At 41.7% G+C, this 14,275-nt stretch overlaps 1 protein-coding gene across 2 annotated transcripts in view; it reads right to left on the bottom strand.

The window, feature by feature from the left end:
* Nucleotides 1–14,275, bottom strand: part of ADARB2 (adenosine deaminase RNA specific B2 (inactive)) — a 310,567-nt gene that overhangs the window by 13,940 nt on the left and 282,352 nt on the right. For both annotated transcript variants that reach the window (XM_040548593.1, XM_040548592.1), the window contains one exon: nucleotides 8,848–9,016. In XM_040548593.1, coding sequence (XP_040404527.1) covers nucleotides 8,848–9,016 — 169 coding nt within the window. The remainder of the gene's footprint in view (nucleotides 1–8,847; nucleotides 9,017–14,275) is intronic.

The raw sequence follows: 14,275 nt of genomic DNA on the forward strand, positions 1-14,275 counted from the left end.
AAAAATTAGACAGTGATATCTCTGTCCAGTTGGAAGCTTGTGAGATTTTGGTGTTGTTTTTAATATTTGACATTTCCTTAAAAAAAAAAAAAAAGTATGATTGAAGGAGAGAATAAAAACAGCTAAACAGAAAAACAACATATGTTCAACAATATTGGAATTTTAATGATATGCACATCACAAGAAATCATCTGAGCTTTATTTACCAAAATAGGAAATAGTGTTCAGATCATAAATTACAAAGTAATAGTGATTATTTCATTTAAATTCTTTGCATGGAACCTGCCTTTTCTTTAGAGATAGTTCTCTGCCTAATTCTGAACATGTTCACCCTAGCATATAAAGGGATTGGGATGTCAATGGAATTACATTATTGTAAATCATAGTATAAGCACGATCAGGTCAGCCCCTATGTGTCAAAAGCATTTCATAAACATTAATTAATTCTCACAATGCTTAAGGGAGGTAAAACCCCGTTTTTATACACACTGGGAAATCAAGACGGAAAGGCAGCACGATTTGCTGAAGTCTGTGGCATTATTCCCATCCCAAAAGAAGACCCAGAAAGGTTTGGTGGGGTGGGTGGGGGCACAAAACTCCTATATCAGCAGTGGTAGGTAAAAGTGGCTATAAGACAGATTGGGTGGAGGGGTGAGACTGAATAAAACAGGGGACATACACGGCACGAGAGCAAGTCGTGCCTGGTGGGGAGAAGGTGGTGTAAAAACCATGCTGTCCTAGAAACAGATACCATCCTGTGGTAGAAAGGGAAAAAAAAGCAGAAAAGGTGCCAACATCGACAAGACAAGATTCAGAGGGGAAAGCAGCTTGGATGTCTTGATGGATTTCCTTGAGCAACACCAAGGCTGGTGTCCACTTTCATGGCAGGGGGGAAACAGGATGAGGGTGGCACCGGCAAGTGATGTGCTGCTGGTGGCTTTCTGGTTCGGCATGGCCTTAGTTTGGCTGCAACCATGCAGGGAAGAGGGAGAAAAAAAAAATAAAAAAAAAAAGAAGGAGCTTTGCTTGCAACTCTGGCCCAGGTTCAGTGTTCGGCTGGTTGTTTCATTCTGGAAAGCAGCCCTGAGCATGTGCACGAGTCCCACCATGCCAGCACAAGCCCTAGGAAAAGAGGTGCCCTGCGCTGAGCTGACCAAGCAAAACGAGACCCTTGCACTGCCGCTCCTGCCCTTCAGAGCACAGGACAAGCATGTTAGTGATGGGGGAAATGTTCACTTACTCATTCCGTTTCTGGTCTGTGGATAAACAGACCTACCTTAACGGGCTGCCAGTTCAGCATTTTGCAATAGGAATAGACTTAACTGACAAATATTGGGGGGAAGGTCTCTTGTTCTGTGTGGTGTTCATCCCTTGACCAACAAACATGAATACTGCACTGAATTGTAGCAACAAAACTTGGTCCTTTGATAACTGAGCACCTAACATTTTTTTTTTTTAAGGTGGATGACAAGGAAAGTTCTCTGAGCAACAGTGAAGCTATCAATACGGGTGTTCATTTCTGAAGGAGCAATTTCTCTATAGCCTAATTTAGGTGCATGAAAGTAGCTGTGTTCCCATCTGTAACAAAGTGCTCACTTCAAATGCAGCTTTTCAAAATAAAATTATTATTCAGAGCAATGCAGTGTTACATTTTGGGTCCTCAATATATCAAAGTGACTTTTCTCACTATGAAGAAATATGCTGTATCATTCTGAATTTTCCTAATTGAGCAAGATTTTAAGGGCTGTTTTCAAGGCCAGGCATCTCTCTAATAACTTATATGCTGTGTGCTCCTTAATAACCCTTACACTAAAGAGAAAATCAACCCGCTGCTCCCTTAGTCACAGATCATTAAAAAAAAAAAAAAAGAAAAGAACAACAAAATCTTCAGCAAGCAGGATCAACAAAAACAAATGTCTCCCCTTTTCACCTAAATATGAGAGCTTTCGGTGCTTAAATGGAAGGAAAGAATACCCTTCCTTTTGTTCAAACAGCAGATATTACTGCACTGTTTACAAAGACAAAATCCAGAGTCTGGTTTTCAATATAGATAATCCTTAAATCAATATATTTTTGCCTGTTTGTCAATCATGGAAATGCCAGCGGCGAGCTGGGAGGCATCCCAGACCAAGGCGGCCTTTCTTTAATGAGACCCCGTGCTCTCCCGGCCCCACCAAGCCCCAGCCGGCTCCTGCGCTCCTCGCCAACCAACACCACCGGCAAGGCGTTCGGGGAAATACATCCCCAAGCCACCCCCCCAAGTTATTTTCAGCCTTGGTTTGCACGTGGCATCATTCAAAGAGAAACTTTGGTGCCTGCCTGCCCTCAAATCACTTCAAAACTAAGATGTGGAGAAATTGGCATTGATGCTTCACAATGTTTTGGGGAGCAGTGTCCACCTGCCATTGAAGCTGAGGCTGAAGTGTCTCCTCGGGACCTTTGGAAACCTCGTCTGTTAAAACGCACTGCTGATGAATTTCAAAGCTTATTTTGTTAAGGCTTTTAATAAAAGACACACTATTTGTGTCGTTATTAAGAGCTTTAAGTCTTACCCACTTGGCGTGTTGTTAACCTCCTGTACCACAGTTTCTATTACCGATATTTCCAGCTATGCTTCACACAATATAAATTGTTATTCACGGTGGCCTGTGCTCAGCAGAACACCTGTGGTGTTCCTATTTATATGACCATTTAGCTATTATTGGTTTGGAAACTGGAACTAGTGCATTAGTTTTTGATCTGTATTTTAACAGTGGGTGGTTTATATATGTTTTCTGGAATATACCTCGTGGTGAAAGATTGAAATTGAAATCTCAGTCACACAGAAAGGGGTTAAGAGGGAGAATTACAAATCATGTGCACAAATCATCTCTAATTGAAGATCTCGCTGTGCTAATTGATTTTCATTTACATTAATATGCAGCCTTTGAAGTAGCTTTTCTTAACAGTTACCTTGTCAGGCTCAGCCTTCTGTTAACAATGGCTCTGGTCGATGGGCTAACGCTAAAATAGATCTAAGAATGCCAGTTTCTAACACTGACTTTTAGTCTTGCATTTTTATACGCTACATTTAAATATAGTTTAATGTGCCCAAATCATCTTGTAACGTGCTCTTCAGATTCCCACTGCTAAATCCTGAAACAGTGCTTTAAGACCAGATTACCTTGCAATACTCCGACAATATTCTCAAAAAAGATTCCTCTAGCTTACAACGTAAACTACAAACCTTATCCATGGGACAGGAATAGACTGTCAGGGCTGTAATGCCAAGTTTGGAGGTCCTTTGTTACTGTTTGTGACATTTCATAGTGGAGGTATAATTTAGATGTTCTAGGTCTTATTTAACCTCCAGGCTTAATGCCACCGTTTCTGTGAAGTACAAGGAAGTTGATGACCATTAACCTGGTAGCAAGAAAATACACAGTCTTTTAAGGGTGACCTTTTAAGAAGCTGTAGTAAGAAAACAATTTTAAGGCCAGAGCTTACAAGATACATGCTGAATTCTGGCTTTTATTTGCTGTATAAAGACAATGTTTGTGAGGACTGTTTCCCTCAAATCCTGTGTAAACACGTTCTTCAGGCCTGCACCCTTCAAGGGCAGCTGCGGATTGGCAGTTGGCAGAGGCCAAGTTCTGGAAGAGGACAAGCGCCTCGTCTCATGCATTTACTGGTACGTTCATACACTATTAGATGCAAGTTGGATGCACGGAAAGCTGGCACCTCTCCAGAGTAAATACATCACCTAGGTCAGCTTAAGATCTCCAGTCCAGTTGCTGAGGTGTATCAAGGAAGAGGTTCTTGGGGAAGAGCAGTGCACTGCACAACTCAGCCTCCAAAGGGACACCCAGACAAGAACCAATTTTTTAAGTTAACCTTAGCACTGAACACTTGGATTTAGATCCTCAAATTTGCACACATTTGTATGGTAATGATAAATGACCTGGGAACACTGGTTTATGCTATGAGGCTGCTGTGTCATGGTGGTCTCCTCCTTGCACTCCCAGCACTATTGTACTACTCTACCAAACCACGGGCAATGGTCATCATTAAACCTTTCTGCGCAGCTATTCAGGGGGGAATGCCCTGCTATTATGGGTTGGCTGATGATGGGAGAAATAATTTCTTCACCTTATCTGCATGGAAGATGAAGGGAGCCAGGTGCTAGTGATGAGATGTGTAAGTCTGATGAGCTCAGAGTGCAGAGCAAGAAACCATACAGGAGGAAGGACAGACAGTATGTGTTGGCAAACCAGGGGCATGGTGGGACTAGGGCTTGAGTCATGGTGGAAGGAGCTTGGCCTGAAGCTCAGACAGAGTTTCCATGAGTCAGAAGACAAAGCTCATGGAAAGGAAGGAAGTTTCTGGACTCTGTGGCAGACTGTCTTTCCTCTATAAATCTAACCAAAGGATGATGGACTTCAGTAAAAGAAATATACCATTTTTTAATATTTTTTTTCAGTATATTTCTTCTACTTTAAGAAAAAGAAGTAGAGACATTTGGAACTTCTTATTTTATATATGTATGTATTTGCTTGTGCAAATTATCACCTGCAAATCTGGAGTGCGTGTATATGCTTGGTGTGTTGTGGGAAGCCAGCAGAGCTGTGCAGGGGAGAGTGGAGGCTCTGGGCTGTCTTTGTGCAGCTGGGGACTGTGTCACCGAAAGGGACACAGACAGCCTTCGTCCCCAAGCCCCAGGGCACCAAGGGAATGCTGCAAAGCTCACCCCTGTGGCCAGTAGGAGCCTGAGTGCCTTTCAGACCTTGCTGTTCTGGACATTTACGAGGGTTCAAGGTGAGAATTTAGTGCTGGGCTTTCCTAAAGATTGATCACTACACCTGAATCTTTGAAGAGGAGCGGAACTCTAGACACATCCTTTATCTAACTGCGTGTGCTTTAGTGTGTGTGCTTGTAAGTTTTCCATCAAACATCTGTCTGTTCCTGGACAGCAAATGTAGAGACTTCCACCAGCAGAAACATTAACTTTGCACTGACCTTCTAAAATGAGCTGATTCCATGTCCAGCCTTGGTGTGAGAAAGCAAGAGGAACAGAATTTTAGTCTAGTCCATTGTATGAATGGTTTGGTTCCATGAAAAAAGAAAAACTAAGCTTTTTTAGGGCTGTGATGTTGACTTAGGATGTCTTTGTTGATATAAAATCCATAATATAACTTCTGATTACCATCAAGAAAATGTTAAATTACTCACATTTTCCCCCAAACAGTTGATCTTTTTCAGAATTATTTAGCTCATGATACTGCTCTTTTTCACAGTGTACATTACATTAGAGAGAAAAGAAAGTCAAAATCCTAGGTGTTAGTGTAACTAATGAATTTCGGGTCTAAAGAACATGGTTTAATCCTAAAATCTGTGGCACAAAAAGGCTGAACTGACTTTAGCTGCATTGTGAGACTCACAAAAGTTCTGAGTGTAAAAGCTAACACTTGCTCAGGGTGGGTTATCTGCAGATTCACGGAGCCCAAACTTTAAATTTGCACATATAAATGCATAGGATTTTAAAGCCAGAAGGAACCACCAAGATCTAGTCTGACCTCCTCTATAATGCAGTTGCAGAATTTCACCTCGTAATTCTCTGCCTGAGCCAAATAACATGAGTGTTCATGCTAGAAGTGTCTGTGCTTTAATTCAGTAAGGGAATAGGTATAATACCAGGCTGTTTATCCTGCAATCTCAACACAGCCACAGTACCCAAATAATGCATACCAAGCATCAAACTCTCTCAAATTTGTGGTGATAGTAATAAAAATTGCTAAATGCCTTTGAATAACAAATAAATCTGATTAAATCACTCTCTGCTTGTGGCTATCCTCTGAGCAGGAAAGAACATAAATTGTTAGATACAAGATTTATAGAATATTATTCACTTTTCCGGGTAACTCTCTCTATTCTTGGATCTTTGATATTCTGATAGCAATGTCCTTTGCAAATAATGCAAAATGATGTATATTTTAGCAGCTGGTTAGGTTCTCAAGAGGAAACATTCTCTAATAGCCCAGTGCTCCTGAGGGGCTTTTACAAGCAATAAAATCCAAAGTATACAAGTCAGATTTTTGTCAAATCTTGGTTATACAAACATGAATTTCAGCTCTGGAGATTTTTTTTCTCATTGCTAGACAAGTCCAGATGATGTGAAACTAGATTCCTGCATCCTGCAGGCATTTGAAGAGTCAACTGTCATTGTGTTAGAGCAAATATTTGGAATCTGAAGAATGGCATGGAAACCACCTTCTGATTTCTCCACTGGGGCAGAGAAGGGAGGAAAGGGCCCTTGCACAGCAATATCATTGTTCACCAAACTCCACTCCCGTCTGTACTTTCTATGTCCAGAGATGAAGGCAAAAAAATACTCTATATGTGGTGACACAAAGGTGAGGTGAAACCTTTGACTTCTTCCCTGTATGGGTGAGGAGGATAAGAAGGACAAAGATCGATCATAGATCGTATTTAATATGGTAAACTGAAATTTGGGATCAAGTTTATTGAATATGTCATATCCAAACCTTTTCTCACCGGTCTTTGTTTTCCTAAGCCCTACATAAAATTTCTAGCAGCCAAAAATCACTGGCAACATGCTCACCAGCAGCTTGCCCTGCAGGGACTGCTTATTTTCTACCATGCTAGACATGTTTTTGTGAACATTTCCTGTATTGGTGCTTTGCTTTCACTACCACAGTGATTCCCAAACTAGAACTTGTGAACCCAGCTGAAGTTATGATACAAAGATATGAAGTTTGGAGGCTGGTGGAAATAAAATCGCAGAACCAAGTCTCACGATGTGACCAGAAGAGGAAAAAGGAAAGAAAACTGTGAACTGCAAGTGTAGCTGGGGTTGGGAACATCTCTAGAAAGCCTTGGGCATTTGCTCAAGAAGCTTTCAGAAAGTTTTTTTTTTTTTTTTTTTTTTTTTTTTTCAGTCATCTCCATGCTTTCTACTGTATTAACTGAATTTTTCTCCTCAGAATCCTCCTTTGGGCCCCTCTTCCCAGGTTTCCACCATTTCTAGTTCTTGGAGCTCCTTGCACAGTGCAACATGAAAAGAACTTCTGAAGCACTGGTAGCACCACAACACTACCACCATTCCTACAAACGTTACTTTTCCCTCTCCTTTCTCACAGCTTTTAACTGTCCCTGGTGAGAGTAAATATTTGCTGTTCATAACAGGGATTAACAATTGCTAATTTTTTTTCTTTTGTCTAGGAAAATCCCATGCATAGTTGAATTACAGTGCAAAATAAACACTGCAATAATTCATACAATATTGGAATAATAATATCAAAGATGAGACCTGCAAGATTTTTTTTTATCCTGGAAAAACATTGTGGTAGATTCTTTTTTTCTTCACAGACATTAATGCTGTTTAGACATATGGCAACAAGGAAAGGATTCACTGAACGTGCTTAGCAGATGTGCTTGGAAAAAAACTAGCTTCTGCGAGTGTGTATTACAGTCAGCACCCACATCAACAGCAAATGTAATACTGTTTGCAAAGCTGATATTTAATTCACTGGCTAATGGCATTCAAAACCACAGAGAGTGCAATATTTCAATCCTCACAATTCTCAAACTTTTTTTTTTTTTTTTTTTTTTTGAGTCTGAATTTGGAAAACCCAGCTGCATCTAAGAACAGTGCTGGAGATCCACTGAAAACAGTTTGGGTTTTCTGTTATCTCTTTATGAATAAATGAAAATATTATAGCAGAAGATGCTCTTCATCTGTCATGCAAGCACAGCATTTGTGACGATTACACTTAGCAGAGTGTGGATTTTGTGTTCTGTCTTTTGAGCCTGTTAGTATTTACATTTGCTGGTTCAGTTGTACATTTTTCTGCCAAAATGCGAGGCTTTGCTAAGCCTAGAGACCAATTGAACTTTAGCAGGTCATCTGGTTAAAGCTAAGTTAATAATTTATACATTTACATTAAACAAAAGCTTTACACTTTTTAAAAAGATTTTGCTTATATTGGCTTTTAATAATTGGGCCAAATTCTCAACTGCTGTAATTTAGCTGAGTTCTTAGGAATGATATTCCAGCAGAGAATTTGATCATAACATTTACATTTTTATAGCTATAATGTAGTGTATTTTACATGGAGAGCTGCATCTATACACATTATATATATAATTATGAGCATAAGTATACACGCATGTAGAGGTATATACCGATTGTATAAGTATGCATCCAACTGCACACGCTTTGTTTTCAGTTTGTGATAACCATCATTTGTTATCAGTTAATGCTCTAAATAGAGAAAGGCAAGTATGATGACATTTTATGTGCCACCATGGAGTAATTATGAAATATTTGTAAATGGCAATTATTCTACATAAAGATATGTCATATTTACAAGACAGAGTGGAAAGCCACAGAGGTGGCTGTGACAAGAGAGCTCTGCAATGACATTCAAAATATTAGCAATATTCTTAACAGTATTTAGGGCACTTTATTGGTACAGATGAGGTAAGCTTATCTGCATGATGGTTGGATTGCAAGTTTTGCAGTAAATGATCCAGTAAGAGCAATAAGATGTATTTTATTTGCACACTGAAATTCTACTGGCAGAAAACGCTGAAAAGAGGGTTTATATTTTTGTCACACTGTAAAGAGCAACTAACGACCCATGGAGAATTTGGGAAAACGTCCTATTTACATTCCATCCTATTTATAGGGTCTATCTTTGCATACAAAGGCAGTCTTTGTTTCTGCAGGCTTTGTCAGCACCTGTGAGTTATTCCCCCATCAGTAGCCATCGTTTTTTTTTGTGGCATCAAACTTCATTTCCACATGCAAACAGCTTTGTGATGCACGCACATCTGGTGGTACGGTACCTGGCGATTTTGTCTGTGCAGGACATGGTGATGAGCTGCTCTCCCAGCAGTACGCCGTCCCACGTCTGTGCCGCGTTGTGGCACCGGACGGGTATGGTTCCTTCTCCAGACTCGATCTTTGTTCGGAGGTGCCCTCGGTATTTTCTCACTATGTGCTTGCTGCTGTTCACTGCACAAAATAAAGGCAAGAGTGGCAATAATTAGATGCTTTTGGATGCCTTTTGAAAGAAACCCAGAGGCTGTGGTGATGCCATGGCTTGCATTTGCAACCGCCTGTGGAGTGCCTTGAAGTTGGGTGCAAAATTAGGTGAAAGTATAGCTCAAGAAAGGGGTACAATGGAGAAAAGCATTATTTGCTTTTCACATAAATAAAAAGTTTTATATTGTAGAATCATAGAATCAGTAAGGTTGGAAAAGACCTCCAAGATCATCTGGTCCAACCATCACCCTACCACCAGGTCCCTCAGCCGCTCCTCATATGACTTGTGTTCCAGCCCCCTCATATATATTGACATTACACAAATTGAGGTCACACTGATGTTCTCTTTCATATTTGAAAAGAACAGAGATGATTTTCTTTTTAAAGAAACAACACGATTCTTTTTTTTTTACTATTTTCTCTTTTCTTTTTCTTTCAATCTTATAGGATTGAGCTGTTTGGAAATGTTTGGAATTCCCAATGGCTGGAGGGTCTTGGTTTGGTGACCAGAGGCTCAGATGTCTGATCCAGGCCAGTCCAATAGCTTGCTGTGACATTCAGTGGTGTTTTCTAAATGATTTCAGAACTGAGGTATGGTTTGTTACCAAGAAATTTCACTGAAAATTCTCAAAAGTTGAAGTTTTAACTTCTGGACCTAAAGAAAATTAGAACTCAGTAACTACTGTTTGCTTAAATTCCCTCTGTAGGGATTTTTTCCCCTAAAGGGAGTTACACTACTGCCTTGTGCCATACCGGTCTCTGCCTTTGCCATCCGTCACTTCAGCGATATCACATATTTGAGGACAAGGTGACTGCTGTTGGGGTGGTGAAGGGCAAGCAGCTAATACATGTGTCCTGTGCCGTGGTGAGCTTGTCTCGCAGATATACAGTGAGTGCAAAATATAGTGACATTTCTGAAGTACTTTGCCATAATTTTTTACTTTTTATAAAAGGTTATTACCGAAATTACTCTTAGTGTCTTATCATGCTTCTTTGTTCCTGAGTATTTTGGTTGTAAAAGAATAGCAATGTAGGAGCAAGGAAATCCTCTGGATCTGCTCACTGTCTTACCTCAGAGGGTTTTGCTGGAGGACACCTGAAGAATACCTTCTCCATGCAACAGACCTTTTACATTTTAGCCCAAAGGAAAAGGAGAGATGGTACAAGGTGGCCTTCGCTTTCCAGGAAAGAAGTACTGCTTCTACAGACATGAGGATTTTGACCATATTTGCAAATCTCCTGTGTATTTTTCCATGGCCAGCTCCTTAGCTGAACCAGGAGGTTTCTGCTGGTGAAAGTGATGCTCCTCAGCCCTTAGTGTGCTATGGGGTTGTCTGGCTTCATTCTTCACATTGAGTAACACTGGGGTGTCACAGGTTGACTGCTCAAACCTCTGGCCATGAGCGGTTGCGTCCGTGGATGCTCCCCAGCCACCCGCTCTCTCCCTCCTGCCACTTCTCATCTTTGCCTTGTAGGACTGCTGCCTGCACTGCGAGCTCTGGTTGAAGCAATTGATTGACTTTGGCTGCTGCCAATGGATGGCTTACAAAAAGAGAATGGGAAAATAAATCACTTCAGCCCTCTGGGATTAGTGGAAGCAGCAAACACATGTAGAACAGCAGAGTCAGCTGTGACCTGCCAGCCGACGTGGTGGCTGAGCACCCACAGATCATTTCCTCTTGGATCCCTTCCTGCTTTTTAAAAATTCAATGTGGGGATGTGCGTGTGGGCAGCTGGCTGGACCAGGTATTGACTGGATTGAGTGGCCACAGCCAAAACTGATTCCCACCCAAAACCAGGCTCCATCATACCTGAAAAGTTTGTAAATGCTGCAAACTGCTGCTTCGGGAATTGATTTTGGGGAGAGTGGTTATTGCACTGCCATCCCCACTAATTGCTGTGTCCCTGGTGGGAGACATGGTGGATACTGTCAAACTTTGGTCAAAAAAAAGAAAAAAAAGAAAAATCTCAGCCTCTCGGAGACATCTCAGATCCCTCTGCCCTCGAGTTGGGTTGTGCCAGCTCTGTAGGGAAACCATCCCCATGGCTGTGTGCACTGCCCATAGGTACATCTCTCCTGCCTGGGGTCCCTCCTGCAGCGTTGTTCAGAGGATGCTCTGTGTATGGGATTAGCTGTCTGGGAACCGGTCCATAGTCTTCTGGCGTCTCTGCAGGAAACTTTTTTAAATGCTTCTGAGCAGTGATGAGCAGCATGTTTTATTATTAAACAACAGAGGGATGGGGAAGGAAGCATGAAATTTGGACAACAAAAGAAGAAAGTGATCACTTCTGCCTAACAAATGTGTCTAGCTGTGCAACAGAGGAAATGTACAGCAAAGCCACTATGCCTCAGTCTCATCACACTGAGATCTGGAGGTATGGCAGAGCCAGACCTCTGCCAAGGGAGCAGTGAAGAGTGACTCAAGAGGCTATTGCTGTTTCGGCTGGAAGAAAGTTTTACTTTAAGTAAATTGGTTCTCTTTTCCTAAGCTTTCCCGCAGGTAAAATGAAGATAATGATGCTTCCTTGTTCTGCAAATTCATTTAAAGGTACTGCTCAAAAGCTATTTATGAAAGCCAGATGTTATTCTTTCAGTAAAGATCTACCACAGGAGTCCACCTGCAGGAAATCCCCTAGGACAAAATGATTTGTTAGTATTTCTTTCCCCATCTTTTTTTTTTTTTTTTAAAGAATATTTTCTCTAGCTGGGTCTCTCTCCCCATTTCTGACATCTCTCTACATTCCCCTCACTTTTTCAGCTCCTGCTCTGAACCTCTCCTGTACAAGCACTGGTCTCCTTGACCACTCTCTATTTCAACTGGTTCCCCATATGCTTTGCATATGTGCAAGGGGCCATGCAACTGCTAGGGAATTTTATTGACCACATGACAAGATGAGCAGCCCATTATGTATGTGACTTTGATTTCACTATATATATATATATGTACAATATTATCTAGGGTGTGGCAAAGCATCCCCCAGTGTGCTGACAGAGATAGGGAGAGAGCCAGTTCAGGTATAAAAATATCAGCAGCCCTGCAAACACCTGTTGAGCATTTGAGGAATCTAAAGCATAGGCCAACAAGTTGAATGCAGAACATCTTAAACATTTCTGTGAGTTTTGAGGGGGATACTTGTCTAATTTTTGTTTGTCTGGATGTACAAAGGCCAAAGTACTCCAGGTCTGGTTGCTCCTGTAGCATCTCAGACCCGGCCTGCAAGTACCGGGAACTGAAAATAAAGTTTTTTTAAAGCATTAAGAAGTGTGTGTGACTACACAGATCATCTCACTTTCCAAATGCTGACATTAACTCAGCCCATGTATCAAACTTTGCTTCCCGCACTGTGTGCCCTGCCCAGGGTGCAGCCAAGCAGGCAGCGTTAGCTGATAGGATTCAGGCTGCTGAGGCCAGCGTACGCTCACCCTGGGATGCACTTCCACAGCACCGATAAGGGGTTTTAGCTGCTCAACTGCTATTAAATTCAATGAATAGGGTGTGACTAAAACCCTCTGCTGTGCTGCCTGTCTCAGGCTGCTCACATTACTGGGATAGCTGGCACCCATGCTCCAAAAAGAGCCGTAGTATGTACAGAAAATACTAATAACCCAGACCTCTGAGTACTTTCAGATTGGCAATGATTAAATAAATCCAGATCTGCATTTGCAACACACCTAGTTCCTTTTTAATGTCATCAAATAGTGCAGGAAGATACAAATATTGAAGAAAGAACAAGATGTCTCGTGTTTTGCACTGGAGCTGCAGACAGACTCCAGCACACGAGCTGCTTGCTGGCAGTAAGAAATGCAGTCTGCTTGCTGGCACAGTCTGCTACGGATCATTTTAAAGCAGCCTCAGAAATATATTTATTTATGTAACAAAGTCACAAACTACAGCCTACTGCTGTTCTGCTGTTCAGCATGATCAAAGCGTCAGTGACTACGAGCATTTCTGATCTTTGCTGTGCTGCTCCTCCAACTGCTTAATCTCAGCTAATTGCAGGGGAGAAGGCGTCTGAGGATGCCACTTCAACCAGAACAAAATGTCAATTCAAACCAGAATTGGAAAGGACAAATTTAAAAATCATTTGGAGTGGATTTATGATGTGTGCTGTGCTCAGATGTGGAAATTACTCCTGAGAGTTTCTAAGATAAAAAGGTGCTGGATTATTAATTATTGGATTATAAATTTACACAGGTGGCTTGTATTCAAAATAGCATCTTGAAATCCACTGATTTCAAGGCTCGACCCTTATTTTCACATTTTCTCCAGGACCAGTTCTGGCTTAAATGGTAATGAAAAAAGCCACTCCATATTTATTATTTAGTTGAAGAGTGAAGAGGGAATGGACGGTGATTAAACAGAATCACATGAGTAAGGCTCTGTCTGAAATTTTGCTTGACTGCCTCCGAGGTTCATTTTCTATTTCCCTGCTTCAGTGGAGGCTGTTCTCTCCTCATGAAGGAAGAAATAAAGCAGCATATCTTACATTTTTTTTCCCTCAGTGCTGGACCTTCCATTCATCAGCATAGTTTATAAAGCTTCCTTAAAGTGGTTTGAAACAAAGGGGTGGAAAGAGAGGTGTTAACATCTGACTGCCTTTGTACTTTGATGGTTATTAGAGATGCCCATTCCTCAAGCAGATGCTGGATAAATGAACACCATTGCAGTCTCTGGAAGTGTTGCAGTGAGCATCGCAGCATTCTGAGAGCCTTGGACATGTCTGCTTTGCTGGTAGGCGGCTGCCCAGATAAATCTCTGCCGCGTTGTTCTTTAGCAACCGGCAGAGAGCAAGGCTAAGGTGAGATGGCCCAGCTTTTGGAAGCAAGAAACTTTAGGGATATTCTGAAAGGAGACTGAGTTTAGGAAAAAAGAACAGGGCCCCTCACAAAGGGCTAAGTTGAATTGTGGCTACTGACGGTAGCCACCCAGAGCCAGGCAGGTAAAGGCAAAGGTCTCGTCTGAGGGTCTGCAGAGTTCCCTCCGTGGCAAGTGCAGTGATGCATCCTTCCACCTGGGAACATGCACCTGGCTTACACCAGTCAAATGTACATGGAGGTGAATCCCTTAAAGTCCAGACATGCTTTTTAAATGCAGGCCAGGAGGCCTCTTACATCTCCAGGGAGCTCTTCTGCCCACTGCCAGAGCCATGCAGCACCTACCATGTGCCAGAGCTCAGTTCACATCTTGGTTTTGGACCGTGTCGTTAAGCCAGATATGCAAGTGTAAG

This window comes from Cygnus olor, chromosome 2, assembly GCF_009769625.2.
Source record: "Cygnus olor isolate bCygOlo1 chromosome 2, bCygOlo1.pri.v2, whole genome shotgun sequence".
NCBI classification, from domain to species: Eukaryota; Metazoa; Chordata; class Aves; order Anseriformes; family Anatidae; genus Cygnus; species Cygnus olor.